The sequence below is a fragment of the Protopterus annectens genome, chromosome 9.part0, assembly GCF_019279795.1.
Source record: "Protopterus annectens isolate FY-2018-M chromosome 9.part0, PAN1.0, whole genome shotgun sequence".
In the NCBI taxonomy this organism is placed as follows: Eukaryota; Metazoa; Chordata; order Ceratodontiformes; family Protopteridae; genus Protopterus; species Protopterus annectens.
In genome coordinates, this window is record NC_056743.1 from 776,383,828 (window position 1) to 776,407,595 (window position 23,768).

Consider the following 23,768-nt stretch of genomic DNA (forward strand, 5'->3'; position numbering starts at 1 on the left):
GTTTAAGTCAGGAAACAAGAACTGAAGCTGTTAGGGCTAGAGCATTGTGGGTAAGGGAAGAGCTCAAGAGTTCTCATTGCTAAACTTATACCTGCCTATGACATGTATTAAGAGTGCTCAATTGTATCAGTCTTCATGAAGTCCAAGGAGGTACATCTCAAGTCATTCACGCCCACATGGACTGACTGAGTCATACTGGTACTTAGGGGTAAGTGACCTGAGTGGTTGTATGATCTTGCTAATCCTGGCCCTACAGCCAACTAACTGTAACTGTCCCCTTATCCAGCCTGGTAAGAGGGACATCTGTGTGTCTCACAATTAAGTCTGCTACGACCAAAATATTAGGTCATGGAGTGTTTCACCTTATGGCCTTGGTAGTTGAGGCACAGTGAGGTGATATGGCTTTGTGCTGCGATGGGAATTGTCTTGTGTGTGCACATGCAGGGTTTCTGAGGACTATGCCTGAGAAGCCTTTGAGGTTTGAGGTATATGTGAGCACCTACACACATGTGCGTCTGTGTGTGTGGTCCCTTGTGAGTGTGGTAAATAATGCGCGAGAGGCACTGGCAACTTATTTGTTTCTTTTTGTGTCTGTATGTGAGTCTAGCCTCCATTGTCAATGTGTAACTACATCTCTCACATACTGTATTTGTCTGTTTGAGAATTAAGTGGTTGTCAGTATGCATAAGGCACTTGTTACATTGCGTCAGGATACCCATATTCACCAAGCTGGATGCAGAGATAGCAGGAAAGTGCCCAGTCATGGTTGCATGTCCTAATGTGTACTTGAAAGGAATAGGAGTGGAGGGTGTTTGTAACCTGATGAGGGTAGGGTGCTTATGTGGTGTAATCTGCAGCTAACCTTACCAGTGATGCTGCCCACCACCAAAATCAGATGCTCTCTCAGCAGCAGTAATCCTGGGTGCTATAATAAGGTAATTAGCACAGTAAACTTTCACAGTATAATTAAAATAAGGGGTCTATATTGAATGTTCAGACATTCAAAATTTTGAGTCTCATATGGTCGACACCATATGATCAGACTTTTGAATGTTCGAACGTTGTAATGGAGATCTCCATACAGCGCAGAATGGGAAGATTTCGCTTTTCTGCACTGTAGTTCGATCTCCCTACTTAGAGCATTCAGGTAGGTCTTTTGTGTACTTTATTTATTTTTATTAGATATTCGAACTTTTGAAAGTTTGATCATATGGTGTCGACCATATGACAGTCAGACTCTCAAATGTTCAATTATCTAATATAGACCCAAAATAAGTAGTGTTTTCAGATGCATCCAGATGTACAAGGCACTGGCACAGTGAGCAGCTCAGTGCAAATGAGCCAAATCTATACCAGCACTGGAAATACAGAAAACAGACTGAGCCCTCGAGCCAATACAATGACTACACTTAGAGTCCTTTTATGTGCTTCCCATCTCAGATAGACCAGGTAAATATCTACTGTCACTAGATGAGTAATCCCAGTCCTCCTAACGTAAAAGCACAGTAAAGGAGTGTCCAGAGTGAAATGCTGCTACAAACAAGCTTAAAGATACAGATAACAGCAGTGAACTTTAAACAGCTTATAAACATGTGATTATTCAGTAAAAGTACTTTGCTTTGTAGAAATGAGCCAACAGCCACTTAATTGTACAGAATTTATGAAGGTACTAAAATCAAGCTAAACTGATAAATAAGCCCTCCAGCCAATAAAACAACTACATGCATGAATTTCTAATGCGTTTCCCCAGCCTATGCAGACTAGGCTACCACACAGTGCCACTAGATGGAAAATCCACTAACCTCTTGATGTAAAACACAGAAAAGTGCTTACTAGAGTGCAAGAATGCACTACTTTATCCAACACCTAGCCAGGTAATGAATTCAGAGCAAGTAAATCAGTAGAACAGACAATGAGAGGCAAAATGCATTTTTTCAAAATAAGCACAAGGAACGGCAAGCAGTTAATTCCAGATATAAACAGCAGTGTAGAAAAGGAGGCTTATAAAGCTCAATTTACAGTAAGGGTGGGCAGCTTAAAATCACCAAGTTTAAAAAGCAGATCAAGGAGTGTGACGGCGGGTGGGAAAATACCTATCAGGGAGTCACCAACAGTGCCTGTAGTTTTTACAGGCTTGAAGTCTTTTTTTTTTCAATAAACATAATTATTAAATTTTCACACATGACAAAGGCAATCTATACAAATGAAAAACAAACAACATGACACCACTTTAGTTGCTAACAGTATACATGACAGACACCACTGAAACAACTGTAGGTGCAAACATTATGTATGACTTCTAATCTATCCAATCACTGTCAGTTAAGTATTATATGCCTTATTCAAATCCTGCCTCAAACCTCGTTCCTGCTCTGCATGTATTGTTCCCACCTTTCCCATTTTTTCTTATGTAGTTTGCTCCCTCCCTTTTCTAAAGATCCCAATTCCAGTTGTTTTATCTCTATTACTATATTCACTATTTCTAGTAAAGCTGGTCTAGACTTTGATTTCCATTTTCTAATAATTGCTTTTTTGGCAGCCTCCATAATTGGACTCTGCAAGGATTTACTATATCTAGGCAATTCCGATTCTATATCATAACAAAAAAATAATCTCCTAAGTCAATCCAATCTACTCACCCAGCATACCCAGTGGGTCTGCAGGGAATCCCTGAAGTCTGCCAGCTCATTGCACTCCCAAAAAAATATGTTCCCAACCACCTGTTTCTTGTCTGTCACACCTCCAACACTTGCTATCCACCTGAGAAAAAATTCTTTGCAGTCTTCTTTGGGTATAAAAATACTTATGTAAGCACTTACATGCAAAGATCCTAAATCTTCTAGACTTTGTTGCATATATTTAGGATCATAGGTAGTTACTAGGCTATTGGCCCTGAGGCCCTTATAAGCCTAGCCAAGAGTTTAGCCCATGTTTAGACAAATCAGCACCCAAAGACCCTGTCCAGCAGGGACACAGGTAGAATCCCAGGGGTGTATTTTCTGTTCCACATCCAGTTATCCAGGTTGCTCTTAAAAAGGGATAATGAGGTACTCTGCTTGACGTGGAGAGGGAGTCTATTCCACATATGGGGGAGTCGCTGGGACACAAATCTGTCCCACCACCAAGTCCTACTGATGTCACACACCAGGTTGAGGTTGTATGTGAGGGTTACTCGAGTGGAGCTTGACTTGCGGATCTGCAGCAGTCCCATCAAGGTGGGGTCTGAGACTGCTTTGTATGCCAGACAGATATCACCTCTGAGGAGTCTGTATGAAAATAAGTAGAGAGACAGGGTTTTAGCCTATCTGTGTAGGGTAGATATTTGAGGTCCTAGATTCTACTGGTGAGGAACCTCTGTGTTCTCTCCAGCCGCTGCATGTGCTTTCCAAGGTACATGCCACAGGGGACACTGTACTCAATAACTGGCCTTATAAGGGAAGAATACAAGGATGTTATTGCCTCCTTGTCTCTGGGTGAGATACCCTTACTAATGAGGTGGGCCACATAGAAAACTGTCCATACAACAGAAGCAATATGGTGGTCAAAAGTCAGGTTGCTATCAACCTGGGTGCCCAAACCCTCACGAATGAGCGCCTGCTTAGGATGTTATTAATGTGATAATATGTGGAGACATCACTCTCCCCAAAGGGGATAATGACGCATTTTTTGGCATTCAGCTTGTGACTATTTTCTGGCACCAGTCATTTGTTTGGGTGAGAACCTCTTGGAGGACATCCACATCACTTGAGGAATTGATGACTGCACCCAACTTGCAATCTTCTGCAAACTTGGTCAGCTACAGCCCACTGGTTTTAGCCTACACCTCAGAGAAGTACACCCTGAATAAGAGAGGCCCCAAGACTGATCCTTGGGGTACGCTGCTCATTACGGGTCAACTCCTTGAGGTGGCTTCCCCTATTTTGATTAGGTGGATTCTGTCAGTGAGCCAGTTTGCTACCCATCTCATATCATATGGACTGATGCCTAGTTGAGAGAATTTATCTATTCTGCCCAAGAGGGGAATAGTGTTGAATGGCTTTGGCCAGGTCAAGGTAGGTGGTGTGCACTATCTTCCCCTCATCCATGGCTTTGGTGACCGTCTCAAAGAAGTCAACCATATTTAACAGACATGACCTCCCCTTGACAAAGCCAAACTGTGTGGGGTCGAGTGTTTGGAGGTTGCCAATGTCCCTGTTATTGAGGTCCATGATAATTCATTCCATGGCCTTGCAAATCAGGCTGGTTAGGCTGGTGGGTCTATAACTTCCTGGATCAGTGGATGCTCCACCTTTGTGTAAAGGGATGATGGTGGCTGTCCTCCACTTGGCTGGGACAAAGCCGGTACTCAGGCTTTGGCTGAATAGGGTGCTTAATGGTGCTGCAAGTTCATGCCTGAGTTCATGTAGGATGCAGCCTGGGATGTTATTGGGTCCCATGGAGACTGTATTTTTTGCCTTTGCGAGGGCAGTGATGACCTGTACCCTACAGATAAGGGGAGGGGGCAGGTACTGGGGATGTCCCTATTCTGAATCTGTCAGCCAGCAGATTGGCTATATCTACAGCATTGTGTATATGATGTCCTTGACCACCAGTTCTGAACAGATCTGGGCGTTTCCTTTGAGATTGCGGACATATGTGAAGAAGGCCTTATGACTATCTCTAGTAGATGTGGTCAATTTGGACTCAAAGTTGGCTTTAGCGGATTTCACTAGTGCTCTTATTTGCTTGTTCAGGCTAAGGAGAGATTGCTTCCAATTGGGCACCTGCTCCTTCTTGGTCCTGGACAGCAATTTTTTTCCTTTTGTTACACAGTTAATTTATTGTAGATGTCCACCAGACAGGTTTACTCTTCCGTGTGGAGGATGATTTTGTCCTGACAGGTATTTATGACTCCATGCATCTATATAAATGCTTGTATAGTACTTTGGTGTAGATTTGGACATAGGTGCCAGTTCCTACAGAGGGGGAGAGGGCTGTGAAGCTGTTTATACCATCCCTCAGGAGGCTGTAATCAATTTTGGAGAAGTTTTTTTTTGCTTGACCATAGTTAGAAGGGGTCAGGGGGAATGCTAGCTTCAAAACTGATCACTTTATGGTCAGATCCTACCAGGGAGGATGTTACTGTAGGGGTGCTGCAGTGGTTACTCATGTTGGTTAATACCAAGTCAAAGATAGTATATCTTGTGGAAGTAAAGACCAGCTGTTCCAAGGCATTTGCACTAACAAAATTGAGGAATCTCTCGGCATTTGTGTTCTGGCATGAGTGGTTTTTCCAATCTATGGTTGGGTAGTTAAAGTCACCCAGGGTGAGTTTTTCCAATCTATGGTTGGGTAGTTAAAGTCACCCAGGGTGAGTTTAAAGGGTTGAATCTTGATAGACTTGAAGAGGTCCAGGTGGCGTGGACATCTTGAATCAAATTTGGGGACCTGTAGCTAGCTATGATTTGAATATGGGTCTTTTCAACAGCTAACTGCACCTAGAGTGTCTCATGTGCATCATACTGTTTGACCAGCCTGGAGGTGTGTGTATGTCTTTAATATATATTGAAACTCTGCCTCCTTTGGCTTTGCTGCCCACAGTTTAGGGTCTGAATGTATGATAGGATGAGTAACCAGGTAAGGCTGGGGTATTTGCCCATGGAAGCCCTGGATAAAAATACTGATAATATTGCTCTGACAGGTTTTGGTAAGGAAGGCCCAATTTATTATAGACAAAGGAAATACAATAAGTCACTAATTTGGCTAACATTACTTCCATAACTGGCTTGCCTAATTTGGAATCCACAAAAGACAAATAATTCATCTATTTTTCTGAAATCCTTCATTCTATGTAAGTAAAAATGTAACTGCCTGTGCACATCCAGTAAGTGTAACATACCTTTGTAAAATCTGGAAAGAAGACTGAAAGATTAACAAATTGGTTTATGTTGGATTCTAACACCAGCTTAGGGAGGAAGGAAGGATTTATTTGTAAAGCTACATTATCCTTATGAAATGTTAAGTAAGGAGGTTTAGCAGGCAATGCTTGAAGTTCTGACAGCCTTTTAGCAGATGTGATGGCTACCAAAAATATAGTTTTCCAGGTCAAAAACTTAAGCTCACATTTTGCGACTGGTTCAAATGGAGAATGAATTAAAGCATGTAACACTAAATTTAGGTCCCGTGGTGGGTTGGATCCTTATATGGAGGTTTCAAAAGAAGGATACCTTTCAAAAAGAGCTTACAAAGTGCATCCAAGGAGGAATTTTCAATCCAGATGTGAAAATTAGCGATGGGAGACAGCTGCACTTTAATAGCTGAAGAATTGACTCCTTCACTGAAAACTGTTGCTAAAAATTCAAGGACACTATGCACTGGTGCTTAAAAAGGGTCAATATGTTTCTGCTGCCCCGAAAAGCAAATCTTTTGAATTTACTTCTGTAAAGTTTTCTTCTGGAAGCTTTGTGGGAAGACAGAAGTATATGATGGATGGGGAAGAGAGCGAAATCTGTCTGGCTATCAATGGAAGTGAAGGTGAGGTATCCAGGTGAATCATATCTGATGGATGAGACAGAAGGTCTAGTAGACTAGGTGAGGCTAAAGAATGGGGAAACAAATCTGTTGAGGCCAGAAAGCAACAGTGAGGATGACAGTACACTTCAACTGGGATGTTTTCTGTAGGAATTTGGGGAACACACAGAGGACACTGGGGGAAAATCATGTAGGAGACCATCTCTGGTGACTCCCCTGGCAGGGGGATTAGGGTAAAGAACCTGCTGCACTTGTTGCTTAGGGGAGATGCAAACAGGTCACAGCATGATTGGCCCCACTGGCAAAAAATCATTTCCACCACTTTCTTGTTAACAGACAACTCGTGAGGTTGTAGAATGGACCTGCTCAAACTTGTCCGCTATCACGCTGAATTTCCCCAGAATGTGTGTTGCTATCAGAAATTCTTTGTAAGAGATTGCCCACTGCCAAAGTTTGAAAGCTTCTTGACAAAAGGAGTAAGATCTGGTTCCTCCTGTTTTTTTGATGTTTTGATGTACCACACTACAGACACATTGTCTAAACTGCAATTGTCTCAAAAGGGCGAGAGTCTTGGAAAACCTGCAATGCTAAGAGCACTGTTCTCATTTCCAGGACATTGATATGTAAGCTGGCCTTTTCGGGGGAGCATGTGCCTTGGACTATTTTTCCCCGAGATGTGCCCCCCACCCCACCCAATCTGGGATGTGCCTTTGGTCACTATGGCCTTGGGTTGAGGAAGAATGAAGGGACGGCCAGGTAGAACCTGATCTGAGCAGATCTGCCACCAAAGATATCTTTTGCATGCCTGGGTAATTCTTATCTGAGTGGAAATATGCTGATGAAGAATGGTTCACTGAGTTGCTAACATCCACTGAAGAATTCTCATTTGAAATATTGCTAGAGGAACTAGAACCATCACCACAGGCATTGATCCAAAGGCTTGTAGAACCCATCAGGCTGAAATTGAGGGATTTTGGATAATCTTTCTGGCCTGGAATCAAATAGTCTGTACTCTTGGAAAAGGAAGAGAGGCTGTCATGGATACTGTGTTGAAAATTGCTCCTATGAACTCCAATGTCAGACAGTTCTAACTGAGATTTTTTTGTAATTTATGGTAAACCCCCAGAGGGAGCAAGTCTGGAGTACTTGGTCACAAGATTTTATTGGTAGGTGCTTGGTCGGAGCGGCTATGAGCCCGTCATCCAAATATGGAAACACTCAGAATCCCTGCATTCTCAAGTCAGCTTCTACCACTGCCATGCATTTGGTGAATACACTAGGGTCTGATGTGAGGCCAAAGGGCAGTGCTCTGAACTGGTACGGACTTGCTCCCATTTGGAAGCGCAAGTACCTTCTGGATTGTCTATTCATTTTTATGTGATAGTACACATTCCTAACGTCTATGGAGCACATCCAGTTGTCCCTGCACAAAAAGGGCAGAATGGACTGAACTGTGACCATCTGGGAACTTGGTTTGTTGAACTGATCTGTTCAGACTTCTGAGATCCAAAATTAGTCTCCAGTCCCCTGATTTCATTCCCACTAAAAAACAGAATCCGGAGTAAGTTCCAGATTCTATCTCATCTGGTAGGACCTCTTCGACAATTTTTTTTTTCTAACAGCTTTTCTATTTCTATTGCTGCTGCTATCCTCTGACTGAGTGGAACATCCAAGAATTTTGCATAGAGGTGAAGGTGGGAGGGAAAAGGGAATTATATAACCTCTGGAAATAATCCTCTGCAACCACATATCTTTTGTTAGGTCTAGCCAGGCTCTCTGGTGCAGGAACAAACAACCCCAAACTGCCTCCAGAGGTGGACCATTGGGCCTCCTTTTAAGAGCACTGGTAGGGTCTCTGTCAGAGAAGAAATTTCTAGATCCCTGGTTCTGTGGGCCTCCTCTGTCACATGGGTGGCATCTTCCATTCAAATTCCTCCCTCTGCCTCTGGGGGAACTATCTCCATGGTGACCTTGGAAAGGTCCCTGGGACTGCTTGAACCACATTTTCAACCTCCTCTTTGTATCCTGGAAAAGGTCTTCTGGGGGGGGGGGGGGGTCAAAAAACATACTCCTACTGCAGACAGGGTCTTTCCATCTTGCTCGCACTGGGACAGTGTGCCTTTTACCTTAGGTCCTAACAAAGAGCTTCTGTCAAAGGGTGCATTGGACAAAAGATGACTTGAAGGGCACCGTAAAGTCACACAAGTGCATCTAGGCATGCCTCTTAACGGAAATACCCGAACCCGCTACCCTTGAGGTACCTTCAGCTACATATGAAATGAGCCTCAATAGTACTGGTCCTGGCAAGAGATTTGGAGAGTTCCTTAATCAAATCCCTCTGCAATCTATTGAAGTGTGCCAAATAATTCAGAAATCTGACAACAAATGTCGCTGAACCATAAACAAACTTTCCACATCTGTCAAACATCCTTGACTCCCTGTTAAGGGGACAGAGAACAGAACTCTGTCCTGCAAGTTTCTTACTGGTGGCCTCCGCCACAACCATAGCTTCTATTGATACTCCCTTGCTCCAAAACTCCCCTGTAAACAAACTCAAAGCACACAGGAACCGAAAAGGCTGAGAAGCACAGCTTTACTTGGCAGAATACATGTTTAATTGATTAGTGTTTTCATTTCCTTGAGTAGAAACTTCTTCATAAAAAAAAACACACATATAAGAATACCAACTATGGTAATTAACCAGTGGTCACAAACTGAAAATAATGGCAGAGTTGGATCAGAGGGTCAGATCAGAACCCAGTTGTTGAGAAATGGTTGAAAAATGTCAATCAGATCAGTAATTTCTTTAGGAACAAAAACAATGTCTAGTATGTTCCATTCCCTGGTAGTTTTTTTGACAACCTGAAGCAACTGCTGTTCCTGAACATACACTGTGAATAATTCCCTTACTAATTTTGTTGAATCAATGCTATTCCAGTCTGTTTCTGGTAAATTTAAGTCCCCAGCTAATATTATTCTTCTCTCCTCTGTTTCATGCAAGAAATGTATAAATTCCTCTAGGTCATCAGCACTTGAATTTGGTGGTCTATACACTTCAACAATTGTTATATGTTCCAGGGGTTGTCTTTATTGTCACAGTTATGCTATCTATAGTATTGGTGTTATCACTGAACATGTAACAATCACAGGCCTTCTAACTATCTTGAATCCCTATCATACCTTCACCTGACTTTTTGTTAGAATGGCTGTTACAGTAAAAACATTTATACCTTGACAGACCTGGTTTCCAGTCATTGTTCTTTAACCATGCTTCACATACAATAACAATATCAATCTTGTGGGAATGTATGAAATGTTCCAATAAAAAAACTTTATTATTAATGCTCTTAACATTAACAAGCATCAGAGCTGCATCAAATGTTGCTATTTGTGAACTGTTAAATTTTCGACCTGGCAAAAATCCTGTCTAGTGTTTGTCAAATATTGTAAAGTATCTTTTGCAAAAATTTTCTTCCCCAATTTTGACACATGCAATCCATCCTGTCTGAACATGTGTGCCCAAACTAGGCTTGGATGGTCTACATATTTCTATTTTTTTAAACGGGACACTTTTTCCATGTAGGTATCTAAGAGGGCTATTAAGTTCCCTAACAGTCTAATAGTCCTTGCAGATGAGATCATTTATACCGACATGAATAAAAACCGATTCATACTTCCTTACATTAAGGCATTCCAAGGCTTGTCTCACATGTTCTATTTTTGCTCCTGGCAAGCATAACACTATTCAGTGTTCATTATCTTCTTGGCAAATTTATGTATCAGTTCCTCTAATAACTGAATCTCCAATTACAAGAATATCTTCCCAGACCAGAAAAGAAGAATCTTCACCTTCTAATTCAGTCATATCTGCTCCATCAATTATTACAAAGGAATGAACTTCATCACCATTAAGGTGTTATTAATCCCACTGTTTTCATTGTGTATTAAATTTGCAAGCATGCAATTCTCATCCAGCTGGCTTTGTACATCTCTACAACTTCAGCCATGTAGTCAACACTGGTCTTTCTCATCTTTTTTTCTTACAGTAATGTTCTTCAGTCTTTCCATGTTCAGTTTTGATTTCTTCCTTTTCACCTGTCATTTGCCTCATTTTTCTACCTTCGCTTTTGGAAAATGATGTATTCTGTAGACTAAAGGTTTTCTGATAGAAAAATGTTATCATTCTCTGTAATCTGTGTGTTTCATAACAAAGCGGTGTCCTTTTTACCACATATTCTGTTTCCTTTACAGTCATTAATCAGTTTCTTTTTCTTCCTTATTTGTTGTGAACTTCCTTTCTTTCTTTCTTTTTTTTTTTTTTGTTTCCTTCTTATCACTCTGAATCCTTGCATCCAGAATTCCAAAGTTGTCAGGGGCATTGTCTTGTATCACAGGGGTTGAATGATCTTTACAGACAATAGACACATCATTTCCTAAATGTGTTCTATTTGCTCTTTGCCAACATTATTTCTCTCACCAGTCCAGTCATTAATATATGTAACAGTTCTCCATGCCGCGCCAACTGCACAAGTGCAATCATCACCATTAAGTCTAGATTTACTTCTAACAATGGTAAGCAAATCATCCAACTTTTGGCATCAGGGACACAGATCACCTGTGTTATCAGATGTTACCTTTAAATATGCATAGCATTTATTATACTGTAGGAGATATTTGTGCTTTAGCAAATCATTAACAGCATACTCATTTAAGGAATCCATATTCAGCTTAAAATGAATAAAAAAATCATAAAATAAAAGAATAATCAAAATCGGTAACTACAGAATTCAAACAGAACTTAAATCAACTTCCATGAGAAAAATCACACAAGCAATATACAACTAAATACTAAAGCAAATACAGTAAAGTTGTTGCTCTGACCATAAAAGTTCTGAAGATCAGACAAAAGCCAATTCATATCACTATTGCTTGCAGTCACGCCTTTTTTTTTTTTTTTTTTTTTTTTTTTTTTAACACTAAGATCAATAAATCACAAACCAAGACAGGATTGTTTAGATAAGCTCTGGATTGTCCTTTCTGCAGTCTGGGTGAATTTATGGCTGACTAGGCCCCTTGGGATGGCTAGAGCCTGCCTGTCTAAAACATATCCCCTTCTAACAACCAACAGTGAAAATTAAAGGTAAAACCAAAATATAAATTAAAGTATATCTTGTCTGCAAGCTATCCATTCCTTCCTACAAACAGTGAAAAACAGTGGTAAAAAATAAAATATTAATTCAAATAAAACTTCTCTTACCAGTCAGCTCCACAGTAAATCACAAACCAAGAAAGGATTGTTTAGATAATCTCATATACATCAGACTTGAAGTTAATAGAAATACCTTACCATCTAGCCCAATACCATGCTCATGGGTAATTTTAACTACCCCTCCATTAACTGGGAGGCATACACGACCACTAACATTCAGGCCAACTATTTCTTGATTTTGTAAATTCAAGTCCCCTGGGGCAGCTAGTGTGCACTCTCACTAGGTGAACAAACATCCTTGATCCAGTATTCACAAATATGGCAGAGTGCTGCACCCCCTTAGTGTAATGTCCTCACTGGTATGATCAGATCACAAAGCAGTCTCCTTTGAAATAAAAGAGAAACTAACCCCCCTACCTAACCCCAAAACTTGAAGAACTTCTCTAAGGTAAATTACCCCCTATTAAGGGATGTCATAGCTAGTTTCCAAGCTCCTCCAAATCTTGAAGCTACAGAAACCTATGCAGAGGCATACACAAAAGCTCTGTATGACCATATAAACAAACGCATAGAAACGGCTGTACCAGACTGAAATACACCCAGGTCAGACTGCAAAAACAAGCCACCCTGGTGGACCCCTGGTATTCTGTTGAGAAGTGAGAGGGAATGTGCACAACACAGCAATATGTCCCTCATTAGTCTAAACAAGGGAACTGGGGAACCTGGCAAGTCTTTGAAAGCAGATTTTGAGGTAAAAATAGCCTCAAAAGCCAAGGATAACCATAAGGCGTTTTCAGTTTATCTGCAATCTTTAAGGGCAACACCCAACAATGTGTGGAATTAGCTGAAGATGGTATCACCTATACTCAAGCCATAAGACATAGCAAATCTGCTGGCTGACAAATTCAGCTCAAATTTTACCTTCCCATTACCCCCAGTTCTCCTCTAAGAAATACCCTGCACTACTCCATCAACAATCATCATCAAAGAGGTTGCCACTGTGCATTCTAAGGCTAAAAACATAGCTTCAATGGTGCCTGACAATATACCAGGTTGCCTCTTAAACAGCTTAGAACTTATCAGGCCCATTACGATTTCTAACTACAGCCTCCAGACTGGCTTTGTCACAAAAATAGTGGAGGGCAGCAACAGTCATCGCTCTGCATAATCTACTGAACTGGAAAATTACAGATCAGTAAGTTTGACTAGTCTTGCCTGTAAGACCACACAAAGAATAATCATGGGCCTGATAAATAATGACATAGGAGACCTCCCAAACACTGGACCCAACCCAATTTGGCTTTGTCAAGAGCAGGTCATGCCTACTGAATCTGGCGGATTTCTTTGAAAAACTCACTAAGGCCATGGTTGAGGGCAAAACAGTACATACCGCCTACCTTAACCTGGCCAAGGCATTTGATACAATTCCCCACTCAGGTATTATAAACAAACTGACAAAATTGGACATAAATCTCTATGTCACCAGACGGACAGACAACTGACTCTTGGCAGGACACATATGGTTAAAATGGGTGACTCCAGATCCAGCAAGAGGTCAATTACTAGCGGTGTGCCACAGGGCTCAGTACTGGGACCATTTCTGTTCGGAATATACTTCTCTAAAGTTAAGGCAAATGTGGAATGCCTCTGGATGACAAAGTCTACAGACAACTACAAGCTGGGGGCAATCACCCATTGATGCAGATATCCTTGAGGAGGGTCTAGATCAGACAAATGACTGGCCTAAAACTAAATGCAAAAAAAAAAAAAAAGCATCGTCATACCCTTTGGGAAGTCAAACACCCTTGCAAATTACAACATCAATATCACACCCCTTAGAGTAGAATCAGAGGTGAGAGATCTAGGTACACAGATAGATAGGAGCCTGAACACTGACTGCCATGTGTCCACAGTGCTGAGGAAATCCTTTCATGTGGCACAACTTATAAGTAAAGGTATGGCATCCAAATCCAAGGAAATTATAGTTTCACTGTACACGCCCTTATTAGACAAATAATTGAGTACAGTGCACCATTTGGTATGTACTTGACTAGGCATTTACAGAAGTTGGAGTGAATTCCATGGCTTGAAATGGCCATTAAGCCGTTAGCCTAGTAATCTCCTATGAACCTATAACATCAGCTGTTATGGTAAGATTTTATACAACTGTACCAAGTCCTTCTATATCACTGTTGCAGTATTCTTCACCTTACAGAGAGTGTAAAAGCTCAAGAACCCATGCAGGCTGGCCCTAGCAAAACCTGCTCTGGCTCTGGAAACCAAACGCAGTTAATAATGCTTACGTAAAAGTATGCACAGAGGACCAAGCAGCAGCTTCAAGAATGGAATTGGTGTCCAAATCACTGAAAAAAGCACCAGAAGACGCAAAAGCCCTAGTGGAATGAGTTCTAACTGAAGGACACAGACGTCCCATGAAAGGAATAACAAAAGGAAATGGTCTTAGATGTCCAGGAGGAGATGGTTTGCTTGGAAACAACGAAATCTAAAGTTCTGGGATGAAAAGAAACAAAAAGCTAATCAGAGTTATGAATAGTCTTAGTTTTATCCAAATACCTAGGTTGTCTGTGAAAATCCAGGTATGCAGGACCCTGTCACTATCAGACTGTGAAGAAGGAAAAAAGGAAGGGTGTTGTACTGCCTGATTTAAGTACAACTCATTAACAGCCTTCGGTATAAAAGAATAATTAGTATGAAGAGATATCCAGTCTCTGTGAAAAACTAAAAAAGGAGGAATGGCCATAATGGCCTGAAGACAGTCTTCTAGGTACAGTGTTGCAGCAAATCTGAAACATACACACCCATATATATATATATATATATATAGAGAGAGAGAGAGAGAGAAGGCCACAAACATAAATTTTACAAACATAAATTTTGTTGTTAATGCAAAGTAAAAAAATGTAAGACTCTCTCTTTTCCCACTGCAACACAGACACAGAAAGTACTCTTACCCTATTGTTATGTCTGGCTAAATCCTTGGAGGCAGTGAACAGGAAGCACCTGCAGGGGACACCTGCCTTCTTTGCGCATTCAATGTACCTGAAGGAGAAAAAAAGTAACATTACTTTACCAGAAGTCTCTGAAACTGTATTACTCATCTATTTTAACTGCCTACACATGGTGTACAGTGCATAACATTTAACATAGCTGTCAGCAACGCACAAGCTCAGCAGCCTTCACTGCACATGCTGCATCAAAGCTTAAACTTAACTGGTTAACTTGCATCTGTTTTCTGAAGCAGCATTCAACTTTGTAACTCCCTCATTTCTTCTGTAGGTTTGAGTCCAAAGCCACTTATGGAATTACGTTGAAGAGCAAACACTGCACTATTAAATTGAATTAAAGTGAAATCTTAAATACACCTATTCTTCTTTAAGGAGCATCTTTCATCTATTACAGAATTAAGCTGCAAACAAGAAGGATGCGTAGGTAATGTCAAATAAGACCAAAGGAGAGACAGAATGGAACAGCAACATGAGGCTATAGAACTGTTGTTTTAAAAGAAATCTTGAGTGCAAATACCCTTGCAGTGTTGAAACAATAGTTATTAAGACACCATAAAGACATGCACATTTTCTAGCAATCTATTTACCGGAACCATTCTAAAAACCTATAAAAGATCACTTACAAGGTCATAAAGCATATCCAAGACGTTGGAAGTTAATGTATTCTAAAGAGAAGGAAGAAGAACTAGAATAGAAAAAAAATGTATGTGTTGCAAGAGCTATTCTTGTAGGTGCTTACATAAGGGTGTACAAACTTGTACTCTTACTATGAAAGGGAATTAACTAGCATATGCCAGTAAATTGGCATAAGAGGTATAACACTTGCCTTTGGTGCTGAAAGACCAGAAGGCTGTGGGTTCTATCTACAGTCCAGGTGATCAGAATGTTGGCACTGCAGTGCAACATTAGGATGATGCTGCATTCCTGGGTGTGTCATCTTTCAGATGTGACGTTAAACTATGGTCTTGTCTGCTTGACATGGTAGTAGCGCAGGTGCACAAAAAAGATCCCACAGCACCTAAAAGCAGCAATGGAAATTCCTCAATACACTGGCGAAATTTCCCACAGTAGCAGAAATACCACGCCGGATCGCCCCTGAAAAGAGATTACTAGCCTAGTGGGACTATCCCAGCCAATGGGTAAGTAAAATACAACATCAGAGTGCAAAGCTAACATTAAGGAAACCAGAGGATCACAAGGAGCTTATAACCATTTGCATTCCACCATTTCTCATTGGAAGGCTGACCAGACACAGTTTATTTAGCTTAAGATGGCGCCTCTCACAGGTATCACACATCCAATCTTAAAAGAGTACTGCAGATAAGAACAGAAGGTTAAGTGATCAGGGTACAGAAGTAATATGCCACCATATTTATTAAGAAGTGAAATGACTGCTTTCATACACTGACCAATGAAATCCCATGTAAAAAGTTGCACCTGTTGTCTGTGATGTAAGGTACAAGCATGGGGACATGAAACATTAAAGAAATTATAAGACATACCATTAAGTTAAAAAGAAATGGTTAAATGAAGGAAAGGGCAAACACCACTGGATTAAGCTGTGATAAATTAATCTTCTTCTTTCAGCTTTTCCTGGTTAGGGGTCGCCACAGCGGATCACCCGTCCGCTCATGACTGGCAGTGGAGTTTTACGGTGTCGAGTTGCTAGCCCAGCTCCCAACCTTCCACAGAAGGCACACACATGCATGCATTCACAACTAGGGGCAATTTAGAGTGTCCAATCCACCTACTGCATGTCTTTGGGATGTGGGAAGAAACCAGAGCACCCGGAGGAAACCCACGCGACCACAGGGAGGACATGCAGACTCAACAGAAGGCACCCCAGCCAAGGATTGAACCGGAGAACCTCTTGCTGTGAGGTGGCAATGCTAACCGCTGCACCACCGTGGCTGCCAAGCTGTGATAAATTAATTATTCCTCCTAATTACTTTCTTATCTAGTCTTATTACAGTGCTCATAACTTTCAGATAATGTATCAGGCTGTACATTTTGTTATCCTGGGAGGCAAGAGACCAATCTGATAGCATGATGTATATGAAGAGGAATAGGTCTTGAAGAACAGCGCATCCCATTAATAAGTTGCTATACAACAATGTACAACCAGCAGCAAATTAAGACGGTTGAAATAAAAGTAGTATTAGGAAGCCTGATCCTGCAGCAAAAGTGCAAACAAACTTCATCCTTCATTTACCTTCAGGTATCACTTGAAAAAATGTCTTACTTTAAAGCTCTATGCAAATCCACCTAAAAAATGCTTCATATAGAAAGAAGATCCAGAATTGAAACAGTACCTTAATTAGGCAGTTAAGATCGCATAAGATTTGAACATATGTGCTCTTTAAGGCTGCTTTCTCAGGAAAGAAGGATAAATGAGCAGTGTTCAGTTTTTATGGAAAAGTTGCCTGGTTTGGCCCCAGCATTCTGACACTTCTGGTCCTCTACAGAGTTTTGATATTTACAAGATAAGCATTCCCTGAAGACGGGGACAGAGTGAAAACAAGTTCAGCCTGAGTAGTATGTTCCACTATAATTTCTGCTTCAGAAGGCGGCTTCTAAGAATTTTCAGGGACTGCCTTCATATAGGTTGGTAAGAATTATGTCAGACTGTGCCAGCTCCATACTGCAGAGTAACAAGGCCCTGACTGTGGACCCAAGTTTAAGCAGTGGACCTAGTTACATTATCAGCTGTTTGGGGAAAGTGGTCATAAGCAACCAGTGTCATCTCATCTACTTTTGTGTGGGTGGAGATACAGTACACTACTATGGGAACATCCCTTGGTGGAAGACGGCAAATGATTCTTATTAGCATGAGTGCTTCAGTACATCTGGAAGCAAGATGCAATAAACTCCTCCAAACATATAACCTCGCATTACAGCTGCCTATGTTCATAAAAGACCATTTGACTACACAAGTGCTCATAAAATGTGTACTTGAGCTTGTTAAGTTAGCAGAAAATTACATAAAATTAAAGGGCAAAAAATATTTTTGTACTGGCAAGCCCCTCCATGTTGGGCATGTCACCCACTATTCCCCTTTACTTTATTATTTTAGACACGAGCCATTATGTTAGAGCGACTGATTATAAGGCATGGAAACACACTCCTCAAGAGCAGAATTGAGATGCATCTTACATGAAAGCCCACACTCAAATAATGGGAAAACCTGTAAGGCACAACAGCACACAATTAACCATGTATAATTAATTACTGACATCAAGATTTCAACCCCATCTTTCTAAATATAGTAAAGATTCTAGCAAGATATTTCCCCCTGGAAAGATGACGCCATCAACAATAGGGTGATACACAGAGGTACACTAGGCAGGATAGGAAAGGAATGGATTAAATGGGGCCCAGAATGTATAGATAGAAAGGTCAATGGGGCAGAGACTGAAAAATGACAAACATATGCATCAAGTGCCAAAAACTGATCTTAACAGAATACAAAAGGACAGACTGCTTTGTACACAATCTGTCAACCACAAGAGCAAGTATATAACCTGCAGTCTGCTGGACAGTTGTGAGTGAATGGGCAACAAGGGCTGGCAACAAACCTACATATATGAGAATTGAATGACACAAAAACTGATGGCCTTTCTAATACACTGCTTGACAGAAAAGCTACAAAGTATTACTTTACTTTGTAACAGCTTACTCCTTACGAAGAGCTCAACATCAAGTCTGAAATAGGCAAAACCACAGAAAACAATGCTTACAAGCTATTGCAGTTCTTGGGTTTAATTAAAAACATCAGACAAGCTATTTTCAGACCAGTGTCCTGCGCACTCAACCTTTAAACAACATGCAATGTCATCTGAAACATCTTCCAGAATGTAAATACGCATGCACATCTGCACATGCAAGGACTGGAAACCCAATTCGTCAAACATGTAAAAAGTACAGTTTTGTACCTACCATAAATGTAGATGTCCGATAGGTATGCATCTGCAGTCCTTACATATGGGTTGTCCTGCCTCAGGCAGCCCTTCGGTCGGCCGGATTCCAAAGTCTGGGTCCGGTGTCGGCTGATGTCGCCCTCTCCCCGACATCAGAGCGCCTGGGGTATAAAAGCGTCAGCCAACGCCATCTTCCTCAGTTTTTCTTGCCCCAGATGCCAGGTGCCCCCTAAGGAAGGCTAAATTTGGAGAGATGCAAAAAATTCCAAACATGCACAGTAATATAAAACAAATACACCATAATAGATAACCCCAGCTAGCTATAAAAGGGATAAGTACCCAGGAAATACCACAGAGGGGAAGGAGGGAGGGTAAACCTGACTGCAGATGCATACCTATCTGACATCTACATTTATGGTAGGTACAAAAACTGTACTATGTCCTTCAAGGATGCAGCTGCAGTCCTTACATATGGGTAGAATACCATAGCCAAGCTGGGGGTGGTAGGATCTAAGAAAGGGATGGTGTAGCTAAAATGCCCTGCAGGACTGCCGTAGCAAAGCCTGCTCTGGATCTGGAATATAAGGGTAAGTTGTAATGCTTGGAAAATGTATGCACGGAGCTCCATGTAGCAGCTTCTAAAATGTCCTTGGTAGACACCCCTCTTAAGATGGCTGTGGAGGTGGCTGTGGCTCTGGTGGAATGAGGTCTAATGTTAGCTGGCACAGTTTTGCCATGAAAAGAGTAACAGAATTGAATGCAATTCCCTATCCATTTTGAAATTGTCTGTTTGGAAATTGCTTTGCCTTGTACACCAGCAGCATATGCTACAAATAGCTGGTCAGTTTTTCTGTAAGTCTTAGTTCTGTCCAAGTAGTAGCGCAACTGTCTGTGAATGTCCAGGGTATGCAGAAGTTTCTCCCCTTTGTTTTGTGGATTTGGAAAGAAGGTAGGCAGGTGAATAGCTTGGTTCAGTGAGACCCTGGATACCACCTTTGGCATGAATGAAGGATTGGTTCTCAGTGAGACTCTGTCCTGATGAAAAATAAGAAATGGTTGTACTGCCATGAGGGCCTGCAACTCAGATACTCTTCTTGCTGAGGTTATGGCCAGAAGGAAGGCAGTCTTCCAAGACAGTAACTGTAGTTCTGAAGATGCTGCTGGTTCAAAGGGAGGTAGAGTTAATTTTTCCAACATGAAGTTAAGGTCCCATGTAGGCACTGGTGGTTTTCTTGGAGGACTGATGTTTTTAATTCTCCTTAGAAACTGCCTTAGGAGAGGATGAGAGAAGACAGGTGGATCAGTATTGTATTCTGCTGAAATTGCTGAAGCATGAATTTTTATGGAAGAGTAAGAAAGGCCATTGTGGAGCATTTCTGCCAAGTATTCCAGGATATGTGCCAAGTTCATCACTGTCGCATCTAGGCCCTTTGAGGTGCACCAAGTGCGAAATCTTTTCCATTTTGCTGAATATGCCTTTCTTGTGGAAGGCCGGCGAGCTTCCATGATGATGTCCTTCACTGTCTTGGATAGCTTATCCTGGTGAGGAGTCAAGGTATTCTGCAGGCTGTCAGCTGCAAGGTTTTCAGGCTGGAGTGCAGAGTTTTGTAATTGTGTTGTCAGAAGAAGTGGCCATTGTGGTAGAGGCCACGGTTTTGTGCATGACATGCTCCTTAACAGTGGGTACCAGTGCTGCCTGGGCCAGTCCGGAGCTATCAGAATCACTTTGGGCTGCTCCGTCCTGATCTTCAGTAAGACCTTGGTCATTAATGGAAGAGGTGGAAATGCATACACTGTTAGAGTATTCCAGCTGAAAGAGAGGGCGTCCACTTTCCATGCTTGTGGGTGGTATGTCCTTGAACAGAATTTCTTCAGCTGATGGTTGTGGTGGGAGGCAAAAAGATCTATGTCCGGCCTCCCCCATGATTGTGTTATCTGAAGGAAAATGTCTGGGTGCAGCATCCATTCATGTGGATCCATGATATTTCTGCTCAGGCTGTCCGCCAGTATATTGTCTTTTCCTGGCACAAACTGGGATTGCAGCTCTATATTGATTTTTAGGGAAAGTTCCCAAAGATTCATTGCCAGCCTGCAAAGAGGGTAGGAATGGGTACCTCCTTGCTTGTTTATGTACCACATAACTGTGGTATTGTCTGTCCTTATTAGCAGGTGTCCTTGATGCAGAAAATGTTTGAAGGCCTCGATTGCATGTATGGCCGCCAGCATTTCCTTTTGGTTTATGTGCGTGTTCAATTCTTTCTGTGCCCATAGTCCTTGAATGCATCTGCCCTCCATGTGTGCTCCCCATCCATGGTCTGAAGTGTCCGTTGTAATGGTCTGGCTGATTATTGGTTTGCTGAAGGGCAGACCCCTGTTTGACTGGCTTGCTTGAGCCCACCACAGAAATTCCTTTTGAAGGCACGGAATGAGAGGTATCAAAGCTTCTAGGCTGTGACTGTGCTGACACCATAAACTCCTTAGGTACCACTGTAGTTTCCTCATATGTAGCCTTGCTTGTGGAATCAGAAGAATGCAAGATGCCATGTAACCCAGGGCCTGCAGGATTTCCCTTGCAGTCAGCTGAGCTTGTTTTGTCAGATTTTTGAAATAATCCGGTAGTTGTCTTTGTTTTTCTTCCGTGAGAAAAGCCATTTGGGTGGTTGTATCTAGTTTCGCACCCAGAAAAATTATCCTTTGTGATGGAACTTGTCTTGATTTGTGAATGTTGACTGTATATCCCAAAGCCTGAAGTAGGCGGATGGCATAATTCAAGTGTTTTACCAAAGTTTGTTGGCTGTCCGCTTGTATAAGGCAGTCGTCCAGGTATGGGTATATTTGAATCCCCTGAAGTCTGCAGTGTGCAATTACTGATGCCAGGCATTTCGTGAATACTCTGGGTGCAGTAGATAAGCCAAAGGGCAATGCTGAGAATTGATAATGCTCTGAACCTGCAAGAAATCTGAGGTGTCTTCTGCAACTTTGTCTGATAGGGACATGCAGGTATGCCTCCTTGAGGTCTAGAGTTACCAGCCAAGACCCCTTGCCCAGCATGGGAAGGAGTTGCTGTAGGGTCAGCATTTTGAATTTTGGCACAATGAGATAAGTATTCAGTGCGGACAAGTCGAGAATAGGCCTCCATTGTTTTTCTTTTCTTGGGACAAGGAATAGTCTGGAATAAAATCCTTGGCCTTGTTCTGTGAGAGGAACCTTTTCTATAGCTTTCATTTGCAATAGGTTGGAAATTCATAGGTTAATAGATTAGTACGAAGCTAACTGCCCTTGCGAGCCATTTTAAGCTTAGCCAATTATCCCTTGTGAGATTCAAACCCTGCACCTTGTGTTTATAAGGCAAACACCTTAACCATTAGGCCACCCTCCCAACCCAATTTGTTTTAAAGCCTCTGCCCTTTGATTCGGTGGCAGGTTTTGCATGCCGTTTCTTTTTGGTAATGTATGAAAATGGAACCTGTATCCTTTGTCTATTATTTGCAGTGTCCATTTGTCCCTTGTAATACTGTGCCAATTTTTTGAGAATAAAGATAGCTTTCCGCCCAAAGGTGCTTCCAATTGAGCCCTGGTTGGCGGGGTCAAGGTAAAGTCATTGAGTCTGTCCTTGTGCAGCAGTTGTAGGTCCTGCACTACCTCTCTGGTTAGGAGGCTGCCATTGACGCCCTCTGTAGGAGCCTCTAGCTTGCCCTCTACCTCTGGCATGCCTGTTCTTGCCTCTTTGAAATCTCTCTGTGTCCGGAAAGGACCAATTCTTAGAGGGCCAATTTCTGCTGAATCTTGGTGGTTGGACCTGGAGAAAATCTTTGACTGTTTGTACAGATTTAGCCTTTTCCTCAAATTTCTTTAAGACCTCCTGAGCAGTGGAGCCAAATAACTTTTGCTTTTCCAGTGGCGCATCCAGAAGCTTTGCTTTAACATGATCTGGCAGAGTTTGTTCCTTCAGCCAAGCATGCCTACGTATGACTGCACCTGTCATTGCTGACCTACATGAAGCTTCCAATGCATCATAACCACACTGCAAGAAATGGTTGCTAACCTGTTGGGAGTTATGTACCAGATCCTGAAGTGACTTGCGATCTAGGGGTTCAGGTGAAGACAGTTTTTTTATGCAATTCATCTAACAAATACTCTTGGTACTGTATCATATGGAATTGACAATTTAATGCCCTCATAGAAAGAGTGGAAGAAGTATATACTTTTTTACCCCATCTCTCTAAAGCCCTGGACTCCCTTTCAGAGGAGAGAGGATTTTTAGTAGTGGCAGATGCAACCCCTTTAGGGCCCTGGGAAATAGTTTCAGGGTCAGCAGAGTGGGCCTTGTAAAGGAAATGATGCGAGTCCGGGACCCTGTAGTACCTATCGGGTTTGACAGGAGCCGGAGGAAGGGGAGTCAGGGGTAGTGCTAGACTCAGAGTACACATCATCAATGACATTCAAAACAGGAGGAATAGCCAAAGGTCTACGCTGAGTTAAATGCAAAAAAGTCCTTAATCTCTTCCTGGAATCAGAGAATTCCTGGCCCTGCCATTTGAAATGCTCTCTCATGGAGTGAAGGGTCTCCCCAAAGGACAGCTCTTCAGGAGGGGAGGCAGAGGGAATAGATTCCTCTGCATCAGAATCCTCATAGGCCATAAAGGCCTCCTCCTGGTAGTCTGAAAGAGTAGAGCCATCTGAGGCCTCATCAGAGGACTGGGGATCAGCGGGCTCAACCCTGGGCCTTTTGTCTAGAGGAGGTTGAGAGCCCCTGTCCGGATGTGGCTGAGAGCCCCTAATTAAGGAAATAAGGTCCTCAGCTAAACTTAAAATCTGTGAACCTGTAGTGGATCCCTGAGGAATAGCCTTGGGAGGCAGAGATTTTGGCTGTTTAGCAGCTTTAGCCCTTGTGAATGCCTTTATGGACATGGATGCAGGAGGCCTGGCTGCTCCACGTGCTGGCGTAGTTTTGTCTAGGGAAATGGTATCGGATGTTTCCGGAACACCGGTTTCTGAGGGAAATTTTATAACCGACTCAGAAGAGGCCTCCGGGGCCGAGGTTGTCGGTTGTGCGGTTTCAACGGTCGGAAGTACCAAGGACTCGGTTTTAGCCGAGACACGCGC

General features: G+C 42.1%; 1 protein-coding gene across 1 annotated transcript in view; it reads right to left on the bottom strand.

Annotated features, from left to right (window-relative positions):
- The window catches only part of LOC122811519 (polynucleotide kinase 3'-phosphatase), an 897,059-nt gene that overhangs the window by 101,167 nt on the left and 772,124 nt on the right, over positions 1-23,768 (bottom strand). The window contains exon 15 of the mRNA XM_044083405.1: positions 14,692-14,779. Coding sequence (XP_043939340.1) covers positions 14,692-14,779 — 88 coding nt within the window. The remainder of the gene's footprint in view (positions 1-14,691; positions 14,780-23,768) is intronic.